At 40.3% G+C, this 23,569-nt stretch overlaps 1 protein-coding gene across 1 annotated transcript in view; it reads left to right on the top strand.

Annotated features, from left to right (window-relative positions):
- CEP295 (centrosomal protein 295) overlaps positions 1-23,569 on the top strand; it is a 287,500-nt gene that overhangs the window by 120,914 nt on the left and 143,017 nt on the right. The window contains exon 25 of the mRNA XM_053708621.1: positions 6,835-7,460. Within this exon, the coding sequence (XP_053564596.1) occupies positions 6,835-7,460 (626 nt within the window). The remainder of the gene's footprint in view (positions 1-6,834; positions 7,461-23,569) is intronic.

The raw sequence follows: 23,569 nt of genomic DNA, 5'->3' as shown, positions 1-23,569 counted from the left end.
GAATGGGGATTACTCAGATTTGTCCCCTACGCTGAATCTGGATCAAGAGACCAGAGATTCTCTTCTATGGTGGCTTTCTCGGCCACATCTGTCCAGGGGGATGCCCTTCAGCAGGCCAGACTGGACAATTGTAACAACAGACGCCAGCCTACTAGGTTGGGGCGCTGTCTGGAATTCCCTGAAGGCTCAGGGATCGTGGACTCAAGAGGAGAGTCTCCTTCCAATAAACATTCTGGAATTGAGAGCAGTTCTCAATGCCCTTCTGGCTTGGCCTCAGTTAGCAACTCTGAGGTTCATCAGGTTTCAGTCGGACAACATCACGACTGTGGCTTACATCAACCATCAGGGAGGGACAAGGAGTTCCCTAGCGATGATGGAAGTATCAAAGATAATTCGCTGGGCAGAGTCTCACTCTTGCCACCTGTCAGCGATCCACATCCCAGGAGTGGAGAACTGGGAGGCGGATTTCCTAAGTCGCCAGACTTTTCATCCGGGGGAGTGGGAACTTCATCCGGAGGTCTTTGCCCAAATACTTCGACGTTGGGGCAAACCAGATATGGATCTCATGGCGTCTCGCCAGAACGCCAAGCTTCCTTGTTACGGGTCCAGGTCCAGGGACCCGGGAGCGGTCCTGATAGATGCTTTGACAGCACCTTGGACCTTCAGGATGGCTTATGTGTTTCCACCCTTCCCGATGCTTCCTCGTTTGATTGCCAGGATCAAACAGGAGAAAGCATCGGTGATTCTAATAGCGCCTGCGTGGCCACGCAGGACCTGGTATGCAGATCTAGTGGACATGTCATCCTGTCCACCTTGGTCTCTGCCTCTGAGACAGGACCTTCTAATTCAGGGTCCTTTCAAACATCAAAATCTAATTTCTCTGAAGCTGACTGCATGGAAATTGAATGCTTGATTTTATCAAAGCGTGGATTTTCGGAGTCAGTAATTGATACCTTAATACAGGCTAGGAAACCTGTTACCAGGAAGATTTACCATAAGATATGGCGTAAATACTTACACTGGTGCGAATCCAAGAGTTACTCATGGAGTAAGGTTAGGATTCCTAGGATATTGTCTTTTCTACAAGAAGGTTTAGAAAAGGGTTTATCTGCAAGTTCCTTAAAGGGACAGATCTCAGCTCTGTCCATCCTTTTACACAAACGTCTGTCAGAAGTTCCAGACGTTCAGGCTTTGGCTAGGATTAAGCCTGTGTTTAAGACTGTAGCTCCACCGTGGAGCTTAAATTTAGTTCTTAACGTTTTACAGGGGGTTCCGTTTGAACCCCTTCATTCCATTGATATCAAGCTGTTATCTTGGAAAGTTCTGTTTTTAATGGCTATTTCCTCGGCTCGTAGAGTCTCTGAGTTATCAGCCTTACATTGTGATTCTCCTTATCTGATTTTTCATTCAGATAAGGTAGTTCTGCGTACTAAACCTGGGTTCTTACCTAAGGTAGTCACTAACAAGAATATCAATCAAGAGATTGTTGTTCCATCATTGTGCCCTAACCCTTCTTCAAAGAAGGAACGACTTCTGCACAATCTAGACGTAGTCCGTGCCCTGAAATTTTATTTACAGGCAACTAAAGATTTTCGCCAAACTTCTTCCCTGTTTGTCGTTTATTCTGGACAGAGGAGAGGTCAAAAAGCATCTGCTACCTCTCTATCCTTTTGGCTTCGTAGCATAATACGTTTAGCCTATGAGACTGCTGGACAGCAACCTCCTGAAAGGATTACAGCTCATTCTACTAGAGCTGTGGCTTCCACTTGGGCCTTTAAGAATGAGGCCTCTGTTGAACAGATTTGCAAGGCTGCAACTTGGTCTTCTCTTCATACTTTTTCCAAATTTTACAAATTTGACACTTTTGCTTCTTCGGAGGCTGTTTTTGGGAGAAAGGTTCTTCAGGCAGTGGTTCCTTCCGTATAAAGATCCTGCCTGTCCCTCCCGTCATCCGTGTACTTTAGCTTTGGTATTGGTATCCCATAAGTAATGGATGACCCGTGGACTGACTACACTTAACAGGAGAAAACATAATTTATGCTTACCTGATAAATTCCTTTCTCCTGTAGTGTAGTCAGTCCACGGCCCGCCCTGTTTTTTATGGCAGGTCTAAATTTTAAATTATACTACAGTCACCACTGCACCCTATAGTTTCTCCTTTCTCGTTTGGTTTTCGGTCGAATGACTGGGTGTGACGTAGAGGGGAGGAGCTATATAGCAGCTCTGCTTGGGTGATCCTCTTGCACTTCCTGTTGGGGAGGAGTTAATATCCCATAAGTAATGGATGACCCGTGGACTGACTACACTACAGGAGAAAGGAATTTATCAGGTAAGCATAAATTATGTTTTTTAGCTCCGGTTTGGGCATTAAGGGGTTAATTGATCTGAAAATGTGTGTGCAATCTTTTCAAAGCATTAGGATAATGTGGTGAAAATTTCATTAAGATCATATGTTTATTTGATGGTTATTTGATGTTTTGGTAATAAAGTGTGTACTTTTTATTATTTAAAGACACAGTAACGTTTTTTCAAAAAGTGTTTTTTCTTGCATTATAGTGCTGTCTAAGTCTGTCAAACATGTCTGAGCCTTCAGATAGCCCTTGTTCTGTATGTTTAAAAGCCATGGTGGTACCCCCATTGCATTTGTGTTTGAAGTGTGCTATAGCGTCCAAGCAGTTTAAGGACCATGCAGTGACACTTAAAAATGTAGCCCAAGATGATTCTTTAGCTGAAGGTAGTGAGGATAGTACTCTCTCCTCTCCTTCTGTGTCGACACCAGCTATGCCCGCGCAAGAGATGCCCAGTACCTCTAGCGCATCGATCCCTATTACTTTGCAACAGTTAGCAGCAGTAATGGATAATTCTCTCGCAGCATTTTTATCCAAACTGCCAGCATTTCCAAGGAAGCTCAGTTTTAAATACAGAGAATGAGCAATCAGATGCAGTGGATAATTTATCTGTAGTGCCCTCACAACAATCTGACTTGGCGGTGAGGGAGGGTCTGTCTGAGGGAGAAATTTCTGACACAGGAAAAGTTTCTCAGCAGGCAGAGCCAGATACCATAGCATTTAAATTTAAGCTAGAACACCTCCGCGCCCTGCTTAAGGAGGTCCTGGCTACGGTAGATGATTGTGACCCCTTGGTGGTCCCAGAAAAATTGTGTAAAATGGACAAATTCTTAGAGGTCCCGGTACACACTGACGCGTTTCCGATACCTAAGAGGGTGGCGGATATTGTGACTAGGGAGTGGGAGAGACCAGGTGTACCCTTTGTTCCCCCTCCTATATTTAAGAATATTAACCAGGAAATAGTTGTTCCTTCTCTATGTCCTAATCCAGTTTCTAACAAGGAACGTCTGTTACACAATCTTGATGTAGTTCGTGCTTTAAAGTTTTATCTAAAAGCAACTAAAGACTTCAGACAAACATCGTCCTTGTTTGTCGTCTATTCTGGCAAGAGGAGAGGTCAAAAAGCAACTGCTACCTCTCTGTCTTTCTGGCTGAAAAGCATCATCCGGTTGGCTTATGAGACTGCTGGAAGGCAGCCTCCCGAACAAATTACAGCTCATTCCACTAGAGCTGTGGCTTCCACATGGGCTTTCAAGAATGAGGCTTCTGTTGAACAGATCTGTAAGGTAGCGACTTGGTCTTCACTGCATACATTTGCCAAATTTTACAAATTCGATACTTTTGCTTCTTCGGAGGCTATTTTTGGGAGAAAGGTTTTGCAAGCAGTGGTGCCTTCCGTTTAGGTTACCTGACTTGTTCCCTCCCTTCATCCGTGTCCTAAAGCTTTGGTATTGGTTCCCACAAGTAAGGATGAAGCCGTGGACCGGATACACCAATGTAAGAGAAAACAGAATTTATGCTTACCTGATAAATTTCTTTCTCTTACGGTGTATCCGGTCCACGGCCCACCCTGGCAATTTAGTCAGGTTTAAATTTATTTTTGTAAACTACAGTCACCACTGCACCCTATGGTTCTCCTAACCGTCGGTCGAATGACTGGGGGGGGCGGAGCCTGAGGGGAGCTATATGGACATCTCTGCTGTGTGCTCTCTTTGCCACTTCCTGTAGGGATTGAGAATATCCCACAAGTAAGGATGAAGCCGTGGACTGGATACACCGTAAGAGAGAGAAATTTATCAGGTAAGCATAAATTCTGTTATTTCACGTGCAATGATGCATCTGCAGTATTTTTTGATTGCGAAGACTTCACTTTTTTTTTTTTTTTTTTTTAATAATCCCGGGAGGCAATACATTTTTATTATTAAATGTTTAGAGTGTTGGGAACTTGATCTAGTGTTTAATTTCCTATTAAATTTATAATCTCAAGCCTTTCTGGATATCCTGCCAATATGTTTTATAGTGTCCTTTCGAGTGTAAGCCATGGCATACCTGTTGAAACTTAATTTTAGACTTGTGCAGTTTTTATTGCCAGGAAAGTTCTTGGGCTGCATTTTTAGATTGCAGATACTGTGTCTATGTTTAATATTTGTTTACCCTTCTAGGCTACTATGTGGTTAATAACGCCTACACTACAAAAACATTAGTTATTAGCGGTCTTCCACCCTTTTTATAAAAAAAACAAACTAACAAAAAACTTTAAAAGTAGATCCTTCACACTTTAGTGGGGTTTTCATCTTATTTGTTGCCACCATTTCTTTTCATATTCCGTATCCTTTGAATGACTCACAAGCAGAAGTTGTGGTGTTCCAACCATATTGGCAAAATATTGTTGCTTTCCACTACTAATGAGATTGTGGACACTCTATGGCTGCCTCCTTTTACATCCAGTACTGATTGAAGACTTTCTTTTACCCATATTTACAGTCTTAGTGGCTGAGAGATAACCACTCGATTAAGGCTATCCTCTAGCCAGTGGAGAATATGCTATTGAAAGCTTCTAAAGCAGGGTATCAAGCTAATTGCACCTGTGGGGCCACTATCCAAGTGTTGTTCTCCCATGGGGGCCACTTGAACAAAGTGACTGCTCTGGAACTGGATATACTAGAAACTGGAAGTGATATTTACCCAAACAGTAGTGCATGGTAGGAGCTGTAGCCCTCAATAGACACAGTGTATATTTATCTTGTGAGTGACAAGTGAAGTGACCATTCTGGAACTGAATAAAAAGTGAAATTTATCCAAGCAGTGCATAATAGTAGTCTATACTGGACAATACATGCTTGTCTTTATGTTTATCTTGTGAGTGCCTATACAGATCATCAACATATTACACCTCTTGGAACCCTAAAAAAAAATAATGGGGCAAATTAATAATTTATCTAATAAAGAAGTAAGGGCCATTTAAAACTATCTTTAGGGCCGCATATGGCCCCAGGGCCTGTACTTTGAGACCACTGTACTAAAGGGTCTTTATAGCCTCAGACAATTTTCCAGTGTGTTACACCTTTTCTTCATAAATGACAAATAGAAGTCATTCAATTCTATCAATTTGTAATATTTTTTTTTAAAAGACATAGCAAAAATTCATCATATGATATTTAATTCCTCTGTGATTTGCCTTTTGATCATTTTTAAGTTTTGTTAACCTATACCTTAGGGACAGTCTACTCAAAAATTGTTATTGTTTAAAAGAAAGACAATCCTTTTATTACCCATTCCCCAGTTTTGCACAGCCAACATGGCTATATTAATATACTTTTAACCTCTGATTACCTTTTATCTAAGCATCTTTTTACAGTCCCCTGATCACATGACTTTATATTTACTATCTATTGATTTACATTTAAGCCAATTAGTGCTGTCATGCACGACTCCACTGGCATGAGCACAATGTTATCTATATGTCCCACATGGATTTGCAATCTCTTGTGAAAAGCTAATAAAAAAAAACATGTGATAAGAGGCTGTCTGTAGTGGCTTAGAAACGGACAGAAATTTAGAGGGTTAAAGGTTATAAAGTAGATTCATTTAACAATGTTGGTTGTGCAAAGCTGGGGGATGGGTATTAAATAACAATTTTGGTGTTGATTGTTCCTTTAAAACCTTTGCAGGAAGAATGCTGCTGGAACTGAGCTACAGGTACATGAATCAGTCTAGTGTGTGTTTTGTTTTTTTCACATGCCCTTATGTTAATTGATTGCTTTGGTAGTTTTTCATTGGTGAGTGTTACCACTATGGTCAGCCAACATAAGAAAAAAAAATACTAAATTTTATATTTCTTGGCTCATTTTCCACAATTGGCACTCACCAAACATTTTTCCTTATATGTTTGGTTTATTATGCCACCTGGAAAAGATGAGTAGTGAGTTACTCATTTGGTTAGTGCTAATTAAAGGGACAGTGTACACCAATTTTCATATAACTGCATGTAATAGACACTACTATAAAGAAGAATATGCACAGATACTGATCTAAAAATCCAGTATAAAACAGTTTAAAAACTTAGAAGCTCCCAGTTTAGCACTGTTGAAAAGGTTAGCTGGAACATCCACTGAAAGTGGTTGATTGTATAGCAAAAAGAGCAGACACCCCCCCCTCCGCCTTCCTCTGCATATGAAAAGACTCTTTACACAAACAGGACCAAGCTGGAGTAGGTAGACATCAGTATACTTTAAAACTTTGGGGCTTGGTTAGGTGTCTGAAAATCAGCACAATGTTATTTAAAAATAAGCAAAACTATACATTTTTTTAAAAAAACCTTACCCTCTATAGGCTATATAAATGGATCATCTACAAAACATTTATGCAAAGAAAAATCTAGTGTATGTCCCATTAAGGAACTGAGACACTATATGGAAATTTATATTGTGTGCTTTCAATTCTGATGCAATTCATTTTAGTGTTTTTATATTTTTTTTCTGGACAGATACCTCCTCATCATTTCATCCTTTGAATATTGAGCACACTCTAAATGATCCAGAGTTGAGCAGTATGAATCAGGAATTATCCCATTACCTGATCTGTGGATCTGTCCTTTTAAACAGGCATACACCTAGTCCACAAAATCATCTTTCTTTCCCTAGAAACCTTCCTGAATGTGAGACCAGTTCTATCCCTCCAGTATTTCAGGCCTCTGCAGAAATCATAAGGACCAATCAAAGTTTTAATGAAGAACTTCATTCTTTTAATGAACTGATGGCTACAAAGGCAACTGTTAATGAATCTGTGATATCGGAGCACCCAATTCATAATTTGTTGGAACAGAGGAATGAGGGCACACAGTTTGCGGAATTACCTGTTTGTCACACAGAGGTCCCAAAACATAATGAAATCTTCCATAATCATAAAAAAATGCACTGTAATTTGCCACAAGGACACAATTCAGATTCTGTCTATAAAACGGGGGCAGCACTGGAATCCAGTAATCAAACTCTGAAATCTGAAGTGTTTACGGATACATCTAACATTGATTCCTCTGGAAATCAGAAGTCTCGGTCTGCTTTTACAGTTGGTTCTTCTGCTGGTTCCTTGTCAAGCTGCTTTCTTGTCTCGGTATGTATTGAAAAAGCCTATGATGTGTCACTGGTGCATCATGTTTGTGTGCTGTGTTGGGGTAGTATATGTGTGTGGTTTTTTTTTTTTTTTTTTTTTTTTTTATAAAAGATCACTGTTACAAATATTTATAGATTATAGTTGGGGAGATAAAATGAGTCAACACTGATTAAAGGGTCAGTCAACACCTGGAAATCCTATATTATAAAAGACAAGAGTTTGTCTGAAGCCGTCATGCGCAGTTCAGACAAACACTTGCAGCTGATAGCACGCGCACCCACCCGGCAGCAGCGCGAGGACCCGGCAGCACAGCTGTTCGCACGAGAGAGAGAGAGAGAGAGAGAGAGAGAACGAACGAACACGGCCCGTGTGAACGGGCTTTAGGACTAGTGTGTATATAAAATGTTAAGTTATGTGCAATGAAACCACTTTACAACATACTTTCATTATTTATTTTGTCCCCTTTTAATGTAACCTAGCGCTGAAAATTGAGTATTTTCTAATTCTCAGAACTTGGAATACACTGACTTCTCAAGGCTAACTCTGCTACATATGGCTCTTTAATCGGCTCTATCCATTAACTTCTAAACAATTTGCTATATACTATCTTTGGTAGTGGCTAGCCATGTTGGCTGTGGCCTAAAGCCCAGATTGGCTCCTTCAAATAAGGCAAATTGTGGGTTGTGGCTTTTGTAAAGGATATTGTGTGCACCATAGAAAGCAACCGTTTTCGGTCTCGCCATGGGATACTCAAGTCAAAATAAACTTTTATGATTCAGAAAGAGCAGCAATTTTAAGACACTTAACAATTTACTTCCATTATCAAATTCTGCACAGTCTTTTTATATTCACACTTTCTGGATCCTACTGAGCATGTGCACAAGCTCACAGGGTATACTAGTCTGTGATTGGCTGATGTCTGTCACATGATATGAGGGTCCTGGAAAGTGGGAGAAAAATACATTTGTCAGAAACAAATCTACTGCTTATTTGAAATTCATAGTAAGTGCTATTGCATTGTCTTTTTATTATGTACTTGTTAACTATGGAATTCTACTGTATTGAGTGGTCCGTTTAACAGAAATAAGACAACTTTTAAGTAAAGTTACTTTTGGGAGATAAGACAACTTGTCAGGGAGCAGTGTAAGTAATGTAGTAAGTTTCAGCTGCCCTTAAAGGGACATGAAACCCAATTTTTTATTTCTCGTGATTTAGAAAGAGCATGTCATTTTAAACAACTTTCTAATTTACTTCTATTATCTAATTTGCTTCATTCTCTTGATATCACTTGCTGAAAAGCATATCTAGATATGCTCATAGCTGCTAATTGGTTGCTGCACATAGAGGCCTTGTGTGATTGGCTCACACATGTGCATTGCTATTTCTTCAACAAATAATATCTAAAGAATTGAGCAAATTAGATAATAGAAGTAAATTTTGAAAGTTTGCATGCCCTATCTGAATCATGAAAGTTTAATTTTGACTAGACTGTCCCTTTAATGCAGAGACTAGTTTGTTACCAAGGTAACCCAGGCTGTCCAAGAATTGCAATCAACTACAGAGCATGTCTCTCAGGGCAGGGATGCAACTTCTGTCTCATTTGTGTCCCTACACTTTATTTCTGCTAATGTAAACAGAAACTCTGCTGTATACTGTGCACTGCTAGTACTATTACAGCCAGTGGTAGCCGAGTTTGTGGTTCAATGCATATACTACAGCTAGTTACGGAGCACAGGAAAAAAGTAAACTGTGTGGGGAAGGAACACTACTATAGTATCCATATAGCTCATAACAGGAAATGACAACATAGGCAAGTTTGCTCACAATTTTAACTACTTAGCTGAAACATTTGAAATACATATATATTGCATAAATGTTAATTGTCATTCTTTTCTTTCCATAAGGCAGGGAGAGTCCATGACTTAATTCCTTACTGTTGGGAAATACAGCACCTGGCCACGAAGAGGAGGCAAAGACACCCCAGCCAAAGGCTTAAATATCCCTCCCACTTCCCCTATCCCCCCCTCCCCCAGTCATTCTTTGCCTTTCGTCACTAGAGAAGGATGGTAGAGAAGTGTCAGAAGATTTGGATAGTCATGTAATGGGTATGTTCCCTTCAAGAGAGGACTGGAGATGGTGGTAAAGTTTTTCTGCAAAGCCATCCAGACTGTTTATCTAACCACTCCTGAGCAATCAGTGTTGACGAGTTTCACTGCTTGCTTTTCCACACTCGGATCCCTGTCAGAGCACCGCTACAATGCTGTCACAATTGAGAGGCATGTTTCACTTAAAAATGTGAAACATGCCACAGCCGTTAAGTAAACCGGCTTCTAATGTGACTTGCAAGGGACTGAGAGGCTTGCCATGGCTAAAACATTAACAGGAGGTTTAGCACAAAAGGAGACCAGTTTGCAAAACATCTCAGAAAATCAACATGAGCAAACTGCTTTATACTATATCTTGTAAGTGCTGGAGGTGATACTTATACTGCAAAAACTACAGAAGGGGAATATTACGAAAACTTAAGTTCCCTGGCCAACAGTACAATAGGTGCATTGTGCATGCGCGAAAGCCATTTATGAGTAAGATAGAAAAATTACAGGGAACACAAGAAGTTCATGATGTCACTGATGATGAAAAAGGGGTGGAGCCAGACAGACATTTTCAAACGGCGGCAGCAAAAGTAAGTGATTTTACTTGCAAACAGAATATCTGTAAAAACTGGGATATATTTGTAAAAAAGATCTATGGCAACTTTATAGATATAAGTTAAAACTAATTTTGGGTTGACTGTCCCTTTAAGATTGAACATCTGTGTTTTTTACTGAAGGAGGTTCTGTCTATGCTAGAGGTTCCAGAGGCTAAACTACCTGAGCAACCTAAGATACCTAAATTAGACGCGGTTTATGAAGACAGGAAGGTCCCACAGACTTTTCCGGTCCCAGTTCGTATGGCGAACATTATTAGTAACAAATGGGATAGAATCTGAACATACTTTTCTCCCTCGGCTTCTTTTAAAAAATTGTTCATGGTCCCTGACTCTCAATTAGAGCTGTGGGGTGCCATCCCTAAGATGGATGGTGCCATTTTGACGCTAGCTAAGCATACTACTATCCCTCTTGAGGATAGCTCTTCCTTTAGAGAACCTATGGACAGGAAGTTGGAAACTTTCCTAAGGAGAATGTTCCAACATGCAAGATTTTTTTTTCAACTGGCAGAAGTGGCCGGGTCTGCCACATACTAGTTCGACTCCCTGTCAGAACTTATCAAGGTGGAATCTCCCCTTGAGGATATTCAGGAGAGACTTAAAGCCTTAAGAGTAGCTAATTCCTTCATCTGTAATGCAAATAAGCAGATTGTACGCCTGAATGCTAAAGCTTCAGGATTTGCGGTCCTAGCCTGCAATGCTCTCTGGTTAAAGTCTTGGTTTGCGGATATGACTTCTAAATCCAGACTCCTTTCAAAGGTAAGATCTTATTTGGACCATGTCCGGATCCATCATTTCTATGGTTTCAGAGAAAAGGTGCCTTCCTACCTCAGAATAAGAACAGGCCTAAAGGATGTCAGTCCTTTAATTTTTGCTCCTTTCGCTCGGACAAATCCGAATAATCTCAATCTTCATCCAAACCCAAGCAGCCAAAGAGCACTTGGAAGCTTGCTCAGACCTGGAACAAGTCCAAACGGACAAGAAAGCCTGCGGATAACAAATCAGCATGAAGGGATGGCCCCTGATCTGGGATCAGATCGAGTAGGGGGCAGACGCTTGGTTTCAGGATGTCCAGGACCCTTGGGTTCTGGAGGTCGTATCTCAGGGATATCGAATAGGATTAAAATCTCATCCATCCAGGGGCAGATTCCTACTCTCCAGACTGTCCACAAGGTCAGAGAAGAGGACAGCCTTTTTAGATTGCGTACGGATCTAGTCTCCTTTTAGGAGTAATTATCTTGGTACCTGCATCTGAAAGAGGTCTGGGTTCTATTCAAACCTCTCTGTGGTTCCCAAAAAGGAGGAAACTTTTCGTCCAATTCTGCACTTGAAGTGCCTAAACAAATTTCTAAGTGTCCCCTCCTTCAAGATGGAGACAATAGGATCAATCCTTCCCCTGTTTCAGGAAGGACAGTTTATAGTTTGACTACCATAGATATGAAGGATGCATGCCTTCACCTGCCGATCTACAGGGAACATTTCCAGTTCCTGAGGTTCGCCTTTCTGGATTAACACTTCCAGTTCATAGCACTTCCGTTTGGCTTAGCTACTGCTCCAAGGATATTTACGAAGGTTCTGGGGGCTCTTCTGACGCAGGGATGCACAATTTCTATCGCCCGACGCCCAGGACATACAGGGCATGTGGACAAGCAGACCGCAGCAGGGGGTAAGGCTTTTTTTTTCTTTGCCACCAATTCAGCACGTATCTCAAGTCTCAGCTCCTCCCAGCTAGTCCCCGCGTGCGGTGTTGGTTGGAGATTAGTAGTGGAGGTGAGTGGTCAACTTCTGTGTCCCTCTCTGGCAGCGCAATTGTTGGGCTAATTTTCTTAATAAGTGCGCTGTTACTATGGGAGGCTCTCGGTATAAGCTTAAGTGCTGTCTCTCCACCTGCATGAGCAACTAACTGTATAGATTGGCTATTTTTTAAAAATGCTGATTATATTTTAAAATATTTTAATATATTTTCAGTAAAAATCCTAGAATGATAGGAGATTGGTAAAAGAAAACACTGGAAAACCTCAGTTATAAAACACGCAAAGTTCAGCTGAATAAAAAAATGTAAATAAGAAAAATCATACAGATATTTATGTATTTAAATAATAAAAGCAGCATTCCTCTCTAAACTTGCCAGCTTGTACCCCTTGACGTGGCCTGTGTTAGACTGTGGATACTTCATCTAGACTGTGGAATAAACTGTATTAACTAATCCTTAGCAGAGTTCCCTTCTAGACACAAGTGCTCAAACCCTTTTCAGACCCATAATGGTGGCCCAATGAAATTAAATGGGGTGACTGATTGCACTGGAGTGGGGTAGATGAGTGTCCGTTTGACACTGAGTGCATTTACACAGTCTCTTAATCTAAGTTGGGACCTTAAATTGTGGTCATTGACAGACTCATGAAGGTTCTCTTCAGTCTGACAAACTAAGCATGCCTGTCACTGTGGATCTAAATATATTTTTCTCCATATGATTTGGCGGAATAAGGCTCATTTTAAAGGAAACTGAGGTTCTTTCTATGACAACATACCCAGGTACACTCTGGAGTGTGCATATGTGTTGAACATATGGCAGTAGTGCTGGCATGTAATGATAGATATATCTAGCTCATCTTAAAGTGAATGTCAGATTAGATGAATCGGTGCCCAGTTTTTAATAATCCTATTAAAACAAGGGCACTTTAATTCATCAAAATTTACATTTCACTCTAAAATTCACTTTAAATTGACATTCACTTTAATACACATGCAACACTCCTGAGCTTAACATTCCAATTTACTTTTATCACCAATTTTGCTTAGTTCTTTTGGTATTCTTAGTTGGTAGGCTCGTATGCTAATTTCTTAGACCTTAAGGGCCACTTCTTATTTTTCACTACTAGAGGGTGTTAGTTAATGTGTGTCATATAGATCGCTCACACTTGGAGTTACCTAGGAGTCAGCATTGATAAAAAAAAATGCAAGTCTGTCAAAAGAACTGAAATAAGGGGGCAGTTTGCAGAGGCTTACAAGGTAATCACAGAGGTAAAAAGTGTATTATAACTGTTGGTTATGCAAAACTGGGTAATGGGTAATAAAGGCATTATCTACATTTTTAAACAATTTAAAATGCTGGTGTTGACTGTCCCTTTAAACTATGTAAAAATGCTTTTACGTTACTTCAATGTCCCTTGAGGTCGTCTCCATTAAGTTGTGTGTGTATATATATATATATATATATATATATATATATATATATATATATATATATATATATATATATATATATATATATATATATATATATATATATATATATATATATTAAGGTACAATTCTCTTTTGGAAATCTGTTCTGTTTAATCTCACTACCTACTTGCATTTGTTGAATGCATTAAAGTATTGTTAGGTCTTTCTCCTAAGTTGTTATCAATAAAAATCTTATTTAAATACAGTTTTAGGTAAAATTATTTTACGAATCATGACAAGCAGATTGTCATGAGGGACAAGTAGATTGGGCTCCCGCTTTAGTTTAAAAAAAAAAAAAATCCACACCCCTGTAGCGGTTGCCAGAACCAGAGGTATAGCAGTAGCTCCTTACCTGGACGATATCTTGGTACAGGCACCATCTTTTTATCTAGCAAGGGATCACTCAGAATTTCTTCTAAGTCTTCTTCGGTTACATGGATGGAAGATAAACTTGGAAAAGAGTTTTCTTACTCCAAATACCAGAGTGAATTTCCTAGGCACAGTTATAGATTCGGTGTCCATGAAGATCTTTCTCACAGATCAGAGACATTGCAAGCTAACTACAGCAGGCCTCTCTGAGATCTTTTGTGGCCCAGTGTATGGAGGTGATTGGACTCATGGTGTCTTGTATGGACATCATCCCCTTTGCCAGATTCCATCTCAGACCTTTACAGCTATGCATGCCGAGACAGTGGAACGGTGACCATTCCGATCTGTCACAACAGATAGTACTGAACAGCCTGCCGAGAGACTGGCTCTTGGTGTCTCTGTCAAGATCACTTGTCCCAAGGCACGTGCTTCGTAGTCACAATCTCCCAGAACGTTCTCCAGGACGCCAGTCTATCTGGCTGGGTAGCCGTTTGGGGTGCTAGGAAGGCACAAGGGCTGTGGACTCAGGAGGAATCTACTCTTCCGATCAATATCTTGGAACTCCGGGCAATCTTCAATGCTCTGAAGGCTTGGCCCCTCCTGGGATCGTCCCAATTTATCAGAATCCAATCAGACAATATAACTGGTAGCCTATATCAACCATCAGAAACGAGAAGTTCCATAGCGATGAGAGAGGTATCTCAAATGCTAGAATGGGCAGAGGCTCACAACTGTACGCTGTCAGCGATTCCACATCCCGGGTGTGGACAACTGGGAAGCAGATTTCCTCAGCAGGCAATTCTTTCACCTTGGGGGAATGGTCTCTCCACCCGAGGTCTTTGCAGAGATATGCAGCAGATGGGGGATGCCTGAGATAGACCTCATGGCCTCCCGGCTCAATGCCAAGCTACCAAAGTACGGATCGAGGGATCCTCAAGCTGTTCTAACAGATGCCCTTGCGGTTCCATGGAGGTTCATACTCAAATCTATTTCCTCCATTACCTCTTCTCCCTCGTGTGGTGGCCCGCATCAAACAGGAGCAAGCATTGGTGATTCTAATTGCTCCATCCTGGCCGTGAAGGACTTGATTCAAGGATCTGGTGGGGATGTCCTCATCTCCTCTGTGGAGGTTACCTTGTCACAGGGACCTGCTGATACAAGGTCCTTTCCTTCATCAAAATCTAGATTATCTGAGGCGGACTGCGTGGACATTGAACGCTTAGTCTTAGCCAGGAGAGGTTTCTCTGAGAGTGTCATCGACACCTTGATACAAGCTCGTAAGCCATTTACTCGATGCATCTACCATAAGGTGTGGCGGACTTTCCTGCACTGGTGTAAGGAGTGTAGTTTTTTTCTTGGCATAAGGTTAAAGTTGCCAGAATTTTATCTTTTCTCCAGGATGGACCGGAGAAGGGTCTATCTGCTAGTTCCCTGAAGGGACAGATATTGGCCCTGTTGGTGTTGCTGCACAAGTGATTAGCTGAGCTTCCGGATGTGCAGTCCTTTAAGGCCCTGACTAGGATCAGACCTGCGTTTAGAAAGATGGCTTTGCCATGGAGTCTCAACCTTGTTCTTTGTGTGTTGCAGCAGGTTCCGTTTGAGCCTATGCATAATGTTGACATTAAACTGTTATCTTGGAAGGTTTTGTTTCTATTGGCTATTGCTTCTGCTCACAGAGTCTGAGTTTTCTGCCTTGCAATGTGACCTCCTTACCTTGTTTTTCATGCCGATAAGGTGGTTTTACATACTAAGTTAGGTTTCCTTCCTAAGATGGTGTCAGATTGCAACATTAATCAAGAGATTGTTGTTCCTTCCTTGTGTCCCAATCCTCCTTCGGCGAAAGAATGTTTGCTTCACAATTTTAGATGTGGTTCGTGCCTTGAAGTTCTACCTTCAGGCTATTAAGGAGTTCAGACAATTTTCATCTTTGTTTGTCATCTATGCAGGTAAACGTAGGTTTCAGAAGGCCACTACTTCTTCCCTGTCTTTCTGGTTGAATGTCATCCGCCTAGCTTATGAGACAGCGGAACAGCAGCCAACAGAGGATTACGGCTCATTCCACTAGAGCAGTAGCTTTTTTCTGGGCTTTTAAGAATGAAGCCTCAATGGATCAAATTTGTATGGCGGCTACCTGGTCCTCCTTACATAGTTTTTCTAAATTTTACAAGTTTGATGTGTTTGCTTCGGCTGAAGCAGCTTTCGGGGGACAGGTTTTGCAGGCTGTGATGACCTCAGATTAGGGCCCGCCTCTTTTTTTTTTTTTTTTTTTTTTCCCTCCCGTTATTCTTTCAGTGTCCTCTGGAGCCTGGGTATTGTTTTCCCAACAGTAAGGAATGAAGTTGTGGACTCTCCCTGCCTTATGGAAAGAAAACAAAATGTATGCTTACCAGATCATTTCCTTTCTTTCCTGGCAGGGAGAGTCCACAACGCCGCCCGTAAGTTAGTCTTTGTTTTGGTGGCTCCCTTTTTTGTTTTCTTCTGGCACCTTTAATACCCTGTTTCTCCTACTTTTCCTCGTTTATGGCCGAATGACTGGGGGGGATAGGGGAAGTAGGAGGGATATTTAAAGGGACATGAAACCCAACATTTTTCTTTCATGATTCAGATAGAGAATACAATTTCAAACAACTTTCCAATTTATTTCTATTATCTAATTTGCTTCTTTCTCTTGTTATCCTTTGCTGAAATCTTTATCTAGGAAAGTTCATGTGCAGCAGAGAACCTAGGTTCTAGCTGTTAATTAGTGGCTGCATATATAAACTGATGGTCATTGGCTCACCCATGTGTTCAGTTAGAAACCAGTAGTGCACGGCTGCTCCTTCAACAAATGATACCAAGAGAATAAAACAGATTAGATAATGGAAGTAAATTAGAAAGTTGTTTAAAATTGTATTCTCTATCTGAATCATGAAATAATTTTTTTGGGTTTCATGTCCCTTTAAGGCTTTGGCTGGGGTTTCTTTGCCTCCTCCAGGTGTATTTCTCAACAGTAAGAAATTAAGTTGTGGACTCTCCCTGTCAGGAAAGAAAGGGATTTATCTGGTAAGCATAAATTTAGTTTTTTCAAACATTTTACTTTTTCTGACTACTGTGTCCCTTTTAAGCAATTACTAGTGCAGAATGAAGCAAGGTTTAGAATGTATTTATTCCTTGCTATACTTGCAAAAGTGTTTCCCTCTCCACAAGCCAGTGAGAATTAGTAGAAAGTGCAAAACTAATACTGCAGTAATAGCTTTGTTTTAAATGCAAACTGCTTTAAAGTGATTGTAAAGTATAACACAATACTGGACATTATATAAATGTATTCTTTAAAATAGGGCCACTTTCATTTATAAAAATTTTGACAGACGCTTTTAAAAATATTTTCTTCTTAGTTATGGTAAGCATACCGCCGTTCCTCCGCTCGCATCTCCTACCACCTTTAGCATATCTGTGACTAATCCGGCTTCCTTCAATCGTTGCGTGCCCCACGAGCTGGACACCAAAGGGGGCATGCAACAATTGGAGGAAGCCGGATTTGTCATCTATATGCTAAAGAAGGTAAGAGATGCGGGTGGAGGAACAAAGGTATGTTTATTAAAATTTTGAAAGACACTTTGTTTTTAAAATATTACTTATGGTAAACATACCGCCGTTCCTCCGCCCGCATCGCCTACCTTCTTTAGCACATCGATGACGAATCCGGCTTCCTGCAATCGTTGCATGCCCCCTTTGGCGTTGCTAAAGAAGGTAGCAGATGCGGGCAGAGGAACGGCGGTATGTTTACCATAAATAATATTTTAAAAACCAAGCGTCTCTCAAAATTTTAAGATGAAAGTGCCCCTGTTTTAAAGATTACATTTATATACTGCCCAGTATTGTTATACTTAACAATCACTTTAACTTGACATTTTTTTATTTTTTTTTCATTAAAACAATATTCTCTACTTGATGGAAGAAAAAATGTAACATTCAGATCTTTCATACAAAGTGTATGACGTAAAAAAAAATATTATACATTGTTGCAAACATTGCTACCAGATCGCACAAGACACATGCGTACTGTTGAGTAGTGTTCTACACAGAAAAGTTTTCCAGCCGGTGTTCTATCAGATTCGGCTCCTTTGTCAGAATCTGCTACCTCTGAGTGTGCATGCTCTGTATGACGTAATTGCACTCCACATATGTTAATTAGGAAATGTCAATCAGCAACATACGCACTAAGAGGGAGCAGATTCTGACAATGAAGTTGTGTCTGATGTTGCTGCCGCTACGAGATGTTGAAATGCAATACTGTCAAACAAATTAAAAGTGGAATATATATATATATATATAATGCCCTTTCTTTTACAAGATATTAAGAGTCCACGGATTTCATCCTTATGGGATATCGCCTCCTGGTCAGCAGGAGGAGGCAAAGAGCTCCACAGCAGAGCTGCATTAATGGCTCCTCCCTTCCCCCCCAACCCAGTCATTCTCTTTGCCTGCGTTAGTGATAGGAAGAGGTAAAGTGAGGTGTTAGTTTAGATTCTTCAAGCAAGAGTTTTTTATTTTCTAATGGTGCCAAAGTGTACTCTTTTTCTACAGAGCAGCCTCTGGATTATGTTTTTTCTGGGAACTGGAGGGGTTTTGGCCCCTCTGTGCCTCCCATACTGATGCTGCTATTCTGTAATGGTCTTAGAGAAACTTTAACTAAGACCCTTCTATATTCACAGGACCTCAGGAGGAATGGTTGGAACCCCTGGCACTGTGAGTCTCTCATGCTGTTCCTCAGCATGCAGGTAAGTACAGTTTATTTATGGGGCTTTGCACTGTAAGAAAAAGAGTGACATATCTCAGAACTAACTGTGCTTTTATTTTTTCTTCAGGGGCTATGTTAAGGCTTCCTGTCGCTAATATGTCAGTCCTCATTAGTAATAAGAAGTATGGGAACCAACATAGAGCTTTATCCAGACACTTTAGCAACTGAAATTAACCTAGAAGCGCTGGGATGTAAGAAAGCAGTACGTGAAAGACTTTATTCAGACACACTAGCATGATTAACCTAGAAGCGCTGGGATGTTATATATGTTATTTTAATATATACGGGCGATTTCTTTCATGTAATTGGCAAGAGTCCATGAGCTAGTGACATATGGGATATACAATCCTACCAGGAGGGGCAAAGTTTCCCAAACCTCAAAATGCCTATACATACACCCCTCACCACACCTACAATTCAGTTTTACAAACTTTGCCTCCTATGGAGGTGGTGAAGTAAGTTTGTGCTAAGATTTCTACGTTAAGCGCTTCTCAGCATTGTTGAAGCCCGATTCCTCTGAGTACAGCGAAGGTCAGAGGGACATGAAGGGAGTATCACTTATTTGAATACAATGATTTCCCTAACGGGGGACTATTTCATAGGTGCTCTGTTATCGGTCGTAGAGATTCATCTCCTACCTCCCTTTTCAGATCGATGACATACTCTCATTTTACCATTACCTCTACTAATAACTGTTTTAGTGCTGGTTTGGCTATCTGCTATATGTGGATGGGTGTCTTTTGGCAAGTATGTTTTTTATTACTTAAGACACCTCAGCTATGGTTTGGCACTTTAGGCATTTATATAAAGTTCTAAATATATGTATTGTACTTATATTTGCCATGAGTCAGGTTCATGTATTTCCTTCAGCAGACTGTCAGTTTCATATTTGGGGAATATAAACATTTTAAGAAATTTATTTCTTACCTGGGGTTTAGTCTTTTTTTCAATTGACTACTTCTTGCTATTGCGAGTGTTAGGCCCACGGGTGCGTCAAATGCTAAACTTTATTGCGTCCTTGGCGCGAAAATATTTTTGGCGCAAAAAAATACGTTTATGACGCAACTTCGTCATTTCCGGCGTCATACGTGATGCCGAGACCTTTCACACGGCAGCGTCATTAGTGACGCGAGCGTGTCATTTCCGGTTATTTTTGGTGCCCAAAAAAAAAAGTTTACGTTACGTTGTGCGTCATACTTGGCGCCAAATTTTTTCATTATTTCAATACCCCATTGATGTTTGCCTCTTGCTTTTTTCTCTATCAGAGGCCTATGCTTTTGCATTTTTTCCCATTCCTGAAACTGTCATATAAGGAAATAGATAATTTTGCTTTATATGTTGTTTTTTTCTCTTACATTGTGCAAGATGTCCCAATCTGATCCTGTCTCAGAAGTTTCTGCTGGAACATTGCTGCCTGACATCGGTTCTACCAAAGCTAAGTGCATTTGTTGTAAAAGTGTAGAAATTATTTCACCGAATGTCATTTGTAATAGTTGTGATGATAAACTTTTACATGCAGATAGTGTTTCAATCAGTAATAGTACATTGCCAGTTGCAGTTCCTTCAACTTCTAATGTGCATGATATACCTGTAAATTTTAAAGAATTTGTTTCTGATTCTATTCTGAAGGCTTTGTCTGCATTTCCACCTTCTAATAAACGTAAAAGGTCTTTTAAAACTTCCCATTTGCCTGTTGAAATTTCAAAAACAACATAATAATTTATCCTCTTCTGATGAGGATCTATCTGAGACAGAAGATCCTTCCTCAGACATTGACACTGACAAATCTACTTATTTATATAAAATAGAGTATATGCGTTCTTTATTAAAAGAAGTGTTAATTACTTTGGATATTGAGGTAACCAGTCCTATTGACGTTCAGTCTAATAAACTTTTAAATGCTGTTTTTAAACATCCTGTGGTTTCCCCAGGGGTTTTTCCTATTCCTGAGGCTATTTCCGATTATGATTTCTAGGGAATGGAATAAGCCAGGTACTTCTTTTATTCCTTCTTCAAGGTTTAAAAAATTGTATCCTTTACCAGCAAAATCTATAGAGTTTTGGGAAAAAAATCCCCAAAGTTGATGGGGCTATTTCTACTCTTGCTAAACGTACTACTATTCCTATGGAAGATAGCACTTCCTTTAAGGATCCTTTAGATAGGAAGCTTGAATCTTATCTAAGAAAGGCCTATTTATATTCAGGTCATCTTCTCAGACCTGCTATTTCTTTGGCTGATGTTGCGGCTGCCTCAACTTTTTGGTTGGAGAATTTAGCGCAACAAGAATTGGATCCTGACATATCTAGCATTATTCGCTTACTGCAACATGCTAATCATTTTATTTGTGATGCCATTTTTGATATGATCAAAATTGATGTTAGATCCATGTTTTTAGCTGTATTAGCTAGAAGAGCTTTGTGGCTTAAATCTTGGAATGCTGATATGACATCTAAATCTAGATTACTATCGCTTTCTTTCCAAGGTAATGATTTATTTAGTTCTCAGTTGGATTCTATTATTTCAACTATTACTGGAGGAAAAGGAGTTTTTCTGCCTCAGGATAAAAAAACCTAAGGGTAAATCTAAGGCTTCTAACCGTTTTCGTTCCTTTCGTCAGAATAAGGAACAAAAACTCAATCCTCCTCCCAAGGAATCTGCTTCCAATTGGAAGCCTTCCTCAAATTGGAATAAATCCAAGCCATTTAGGAAACCAAAGTCAGCCCCTAAGTCTGCATGAATGTGCGGCCCTCATTCCAGCTCAGCTGGTAAGGGGCGGATTAAGGTTTTTCAAGTATCTCGGATACTTGCTTGGGCGGAATTCAGCTCCTGTCTAATCTCTGCGGTGCATATCCCAGGTGTAGACAATTGGGAGGTGGATTATCTCATCCGCCAGTCTTTGCATCCAGGGGAGTGGTCTCTCCATCCAGATGTGTTTTCTCAGATTGTTCAGATGTGGGGTCTTCCAGAGATAGATCTCATGGCCTCTCATCTTAACAAAAAACTTCCCAGATACCTGTCCAGGGATGTTCAGGCGGAAGCAGTGGATGCGCTGACACTTCCTTGGTTTTATCATCCTGATTACATCTTCCCGCCTCTAGTTCTCCTTCCAAGAGTGATCTCCAAAATCATCATGGAACAGTCTTTTGTGTTGCTGGTGGCTCCAGCATGGCCACACAGGTTTTGGTATGCGGATCTGGTTCGGATGTCCAGTTGCCCGCCTTGGCCACTTCCGTTACGGCCAGACCTACTATCTCAAGGTCCGTTTTTTCCATCAGGATCTCAAATCATTAAATTTGAAGGAATGGAATTTGAAAGCTTATTTCGAAGTCATAGAGGTTTCTCTGACTGATTAATACTATTTTACAAGCTCGTAAATCTGTCTCTAGAAAGATTTAATATAGAGTTTGGAAGACTTACATTTCATGGTGTTCTTCTCATAAATTCTCCTGGCATTCTTTTAGAATTCCTAGAATTTTACAGTTTCTTCAGGATGGTTTGGATAAGGGTTTGTCTGCCTGTTCCTTGAAAGGACAAATCTCTGCTCTTTCTGCTTTATTTCACAGAAAGATTGCTATACTTCCTGATGTACACTGTTTTGTACAGGCTTTAGTTCGTATTAAGCCTGTTATTAAATCAATTTCTCCTCCTTGGAGTCTTAATTTGGTTCTGAGGGCTTTACAGGCTCCTCCATTTGAACCTATGCATTCTTTGGACATTAAACTACTTTCTTGGAAAGTGTTGTTCCTTTTGGCCATCTCTTCTGCTAGAAGACTTTCTGAGCTATCTGCTCTTTCTTGTGAGTCTCCTTTTCTGATTTTTCATCAGGATAAGGCAGTTTTGCAGACTATTTTTCAATTTTTACCTAAGGTTGTGAATTCTAACAACATTAGTAGAGAAATTGTTGTCCCTTCCTTGTGTCCCAATCCTAAGAATTCTTTGGAAAGATCCTTACATTATTTGGATGTGGTAAGAGCTTTGAAATATTATGTGGAAGCTACTAAAGATTTCAGGAAGACTTCCAGTCTATTTGTTTTATTTTCTGGTCCTAGGAAAGGTCAGAAGGCTTCTGCAATTTCCTTGGCTTCTTGGTTGAAACTTTTGATTCATCAAGCTTATTTGGAGTCGGGTCAGGCCCCACCTCAGAGAATTACATCTCATTCTACTAGATCAGTCTCCACTTCGTGGGCTTCTAAGAATGAAGCTTCAGTTGATCAGATATGCAAAGCGGCGACTTGGTCCTCTGCATACATTTACTAAATTCTACCGTTTTGATGTATTTACTTCTTCGGAAGCAGTTTTTGATAGAAAAAAGTTCTTCAGGCAGCTGTTTCAGTTTGATTCTTCTGCTTTTGATTTGTGTTTTTCTTTCAAAAATGAAAATGAACTTATTTTTTTGGGTTGTGGATTAAGTTTTTCAGCGGAATATGGCTGTTTTTATTCCCTCCCTCTCTAGTGACTCTTGAGTGGAAGACTCCACATCTTGGGTATTGACATCCCATATGTCACTAGCTCATGGACTCTTGCCAATTACATGAAAGAAAACATAATTTATGTAAGAACTTACCTGATAAATTCATTTCTTTCATATTGGCAAGAGTCCATAAGGTCCACCATTTTTATGGTGGTTATGATTTTTTGTATAAAGCGCAATTATTTCCAAATTTCCTTTGTTGATGCTTTCTACTCCTTTCTTTATCACCCCGCTGCTTGGCTATTCGTTAAACTGAATTGTGGGTGTGGTGAGGGGTGTATTTATAGGCATTTTGAGGTTTTGGAAACTTTGCCCCTCCTGGTAGGATTGTATATCCCATATGTCACTAACTCATGGACTCTTGCCAATATGAAAGAAATTAATTTTATCAGGTAAGTTCTTACATAAATTATGTTTTCTCCTCTGATGATGAAAGGCTGACGTTGGGAGAGTTACAAAGCTATAGGAGGTTCGTGCCTAATAGAGTCCGGGGCTTTGACCTGTATGGGCGTGTCTTAATTTCCCGGGTTCGGTCACCCATGATGGGCGGGGCATTG

The sequence above is a fragment of the Bombina bombina genome, chromosome 3 (assembly GCF_027579735.1).
Source record: "Bombina bombina isolate aBomBom1 chromosome 3, aBomBom1.pri, whole genome shotgun sequence".
NCBI lineage: Eukaryota > Metazoa > Chordata > Amphibia > Anura > Bombinatoridae > Bombina > Bombina bombina.
The sequence above is the reverse complement of the archived record's forward strand: the minus strand, read 5'-3'. Positions and strand labels throughout refer to the sequence as shown.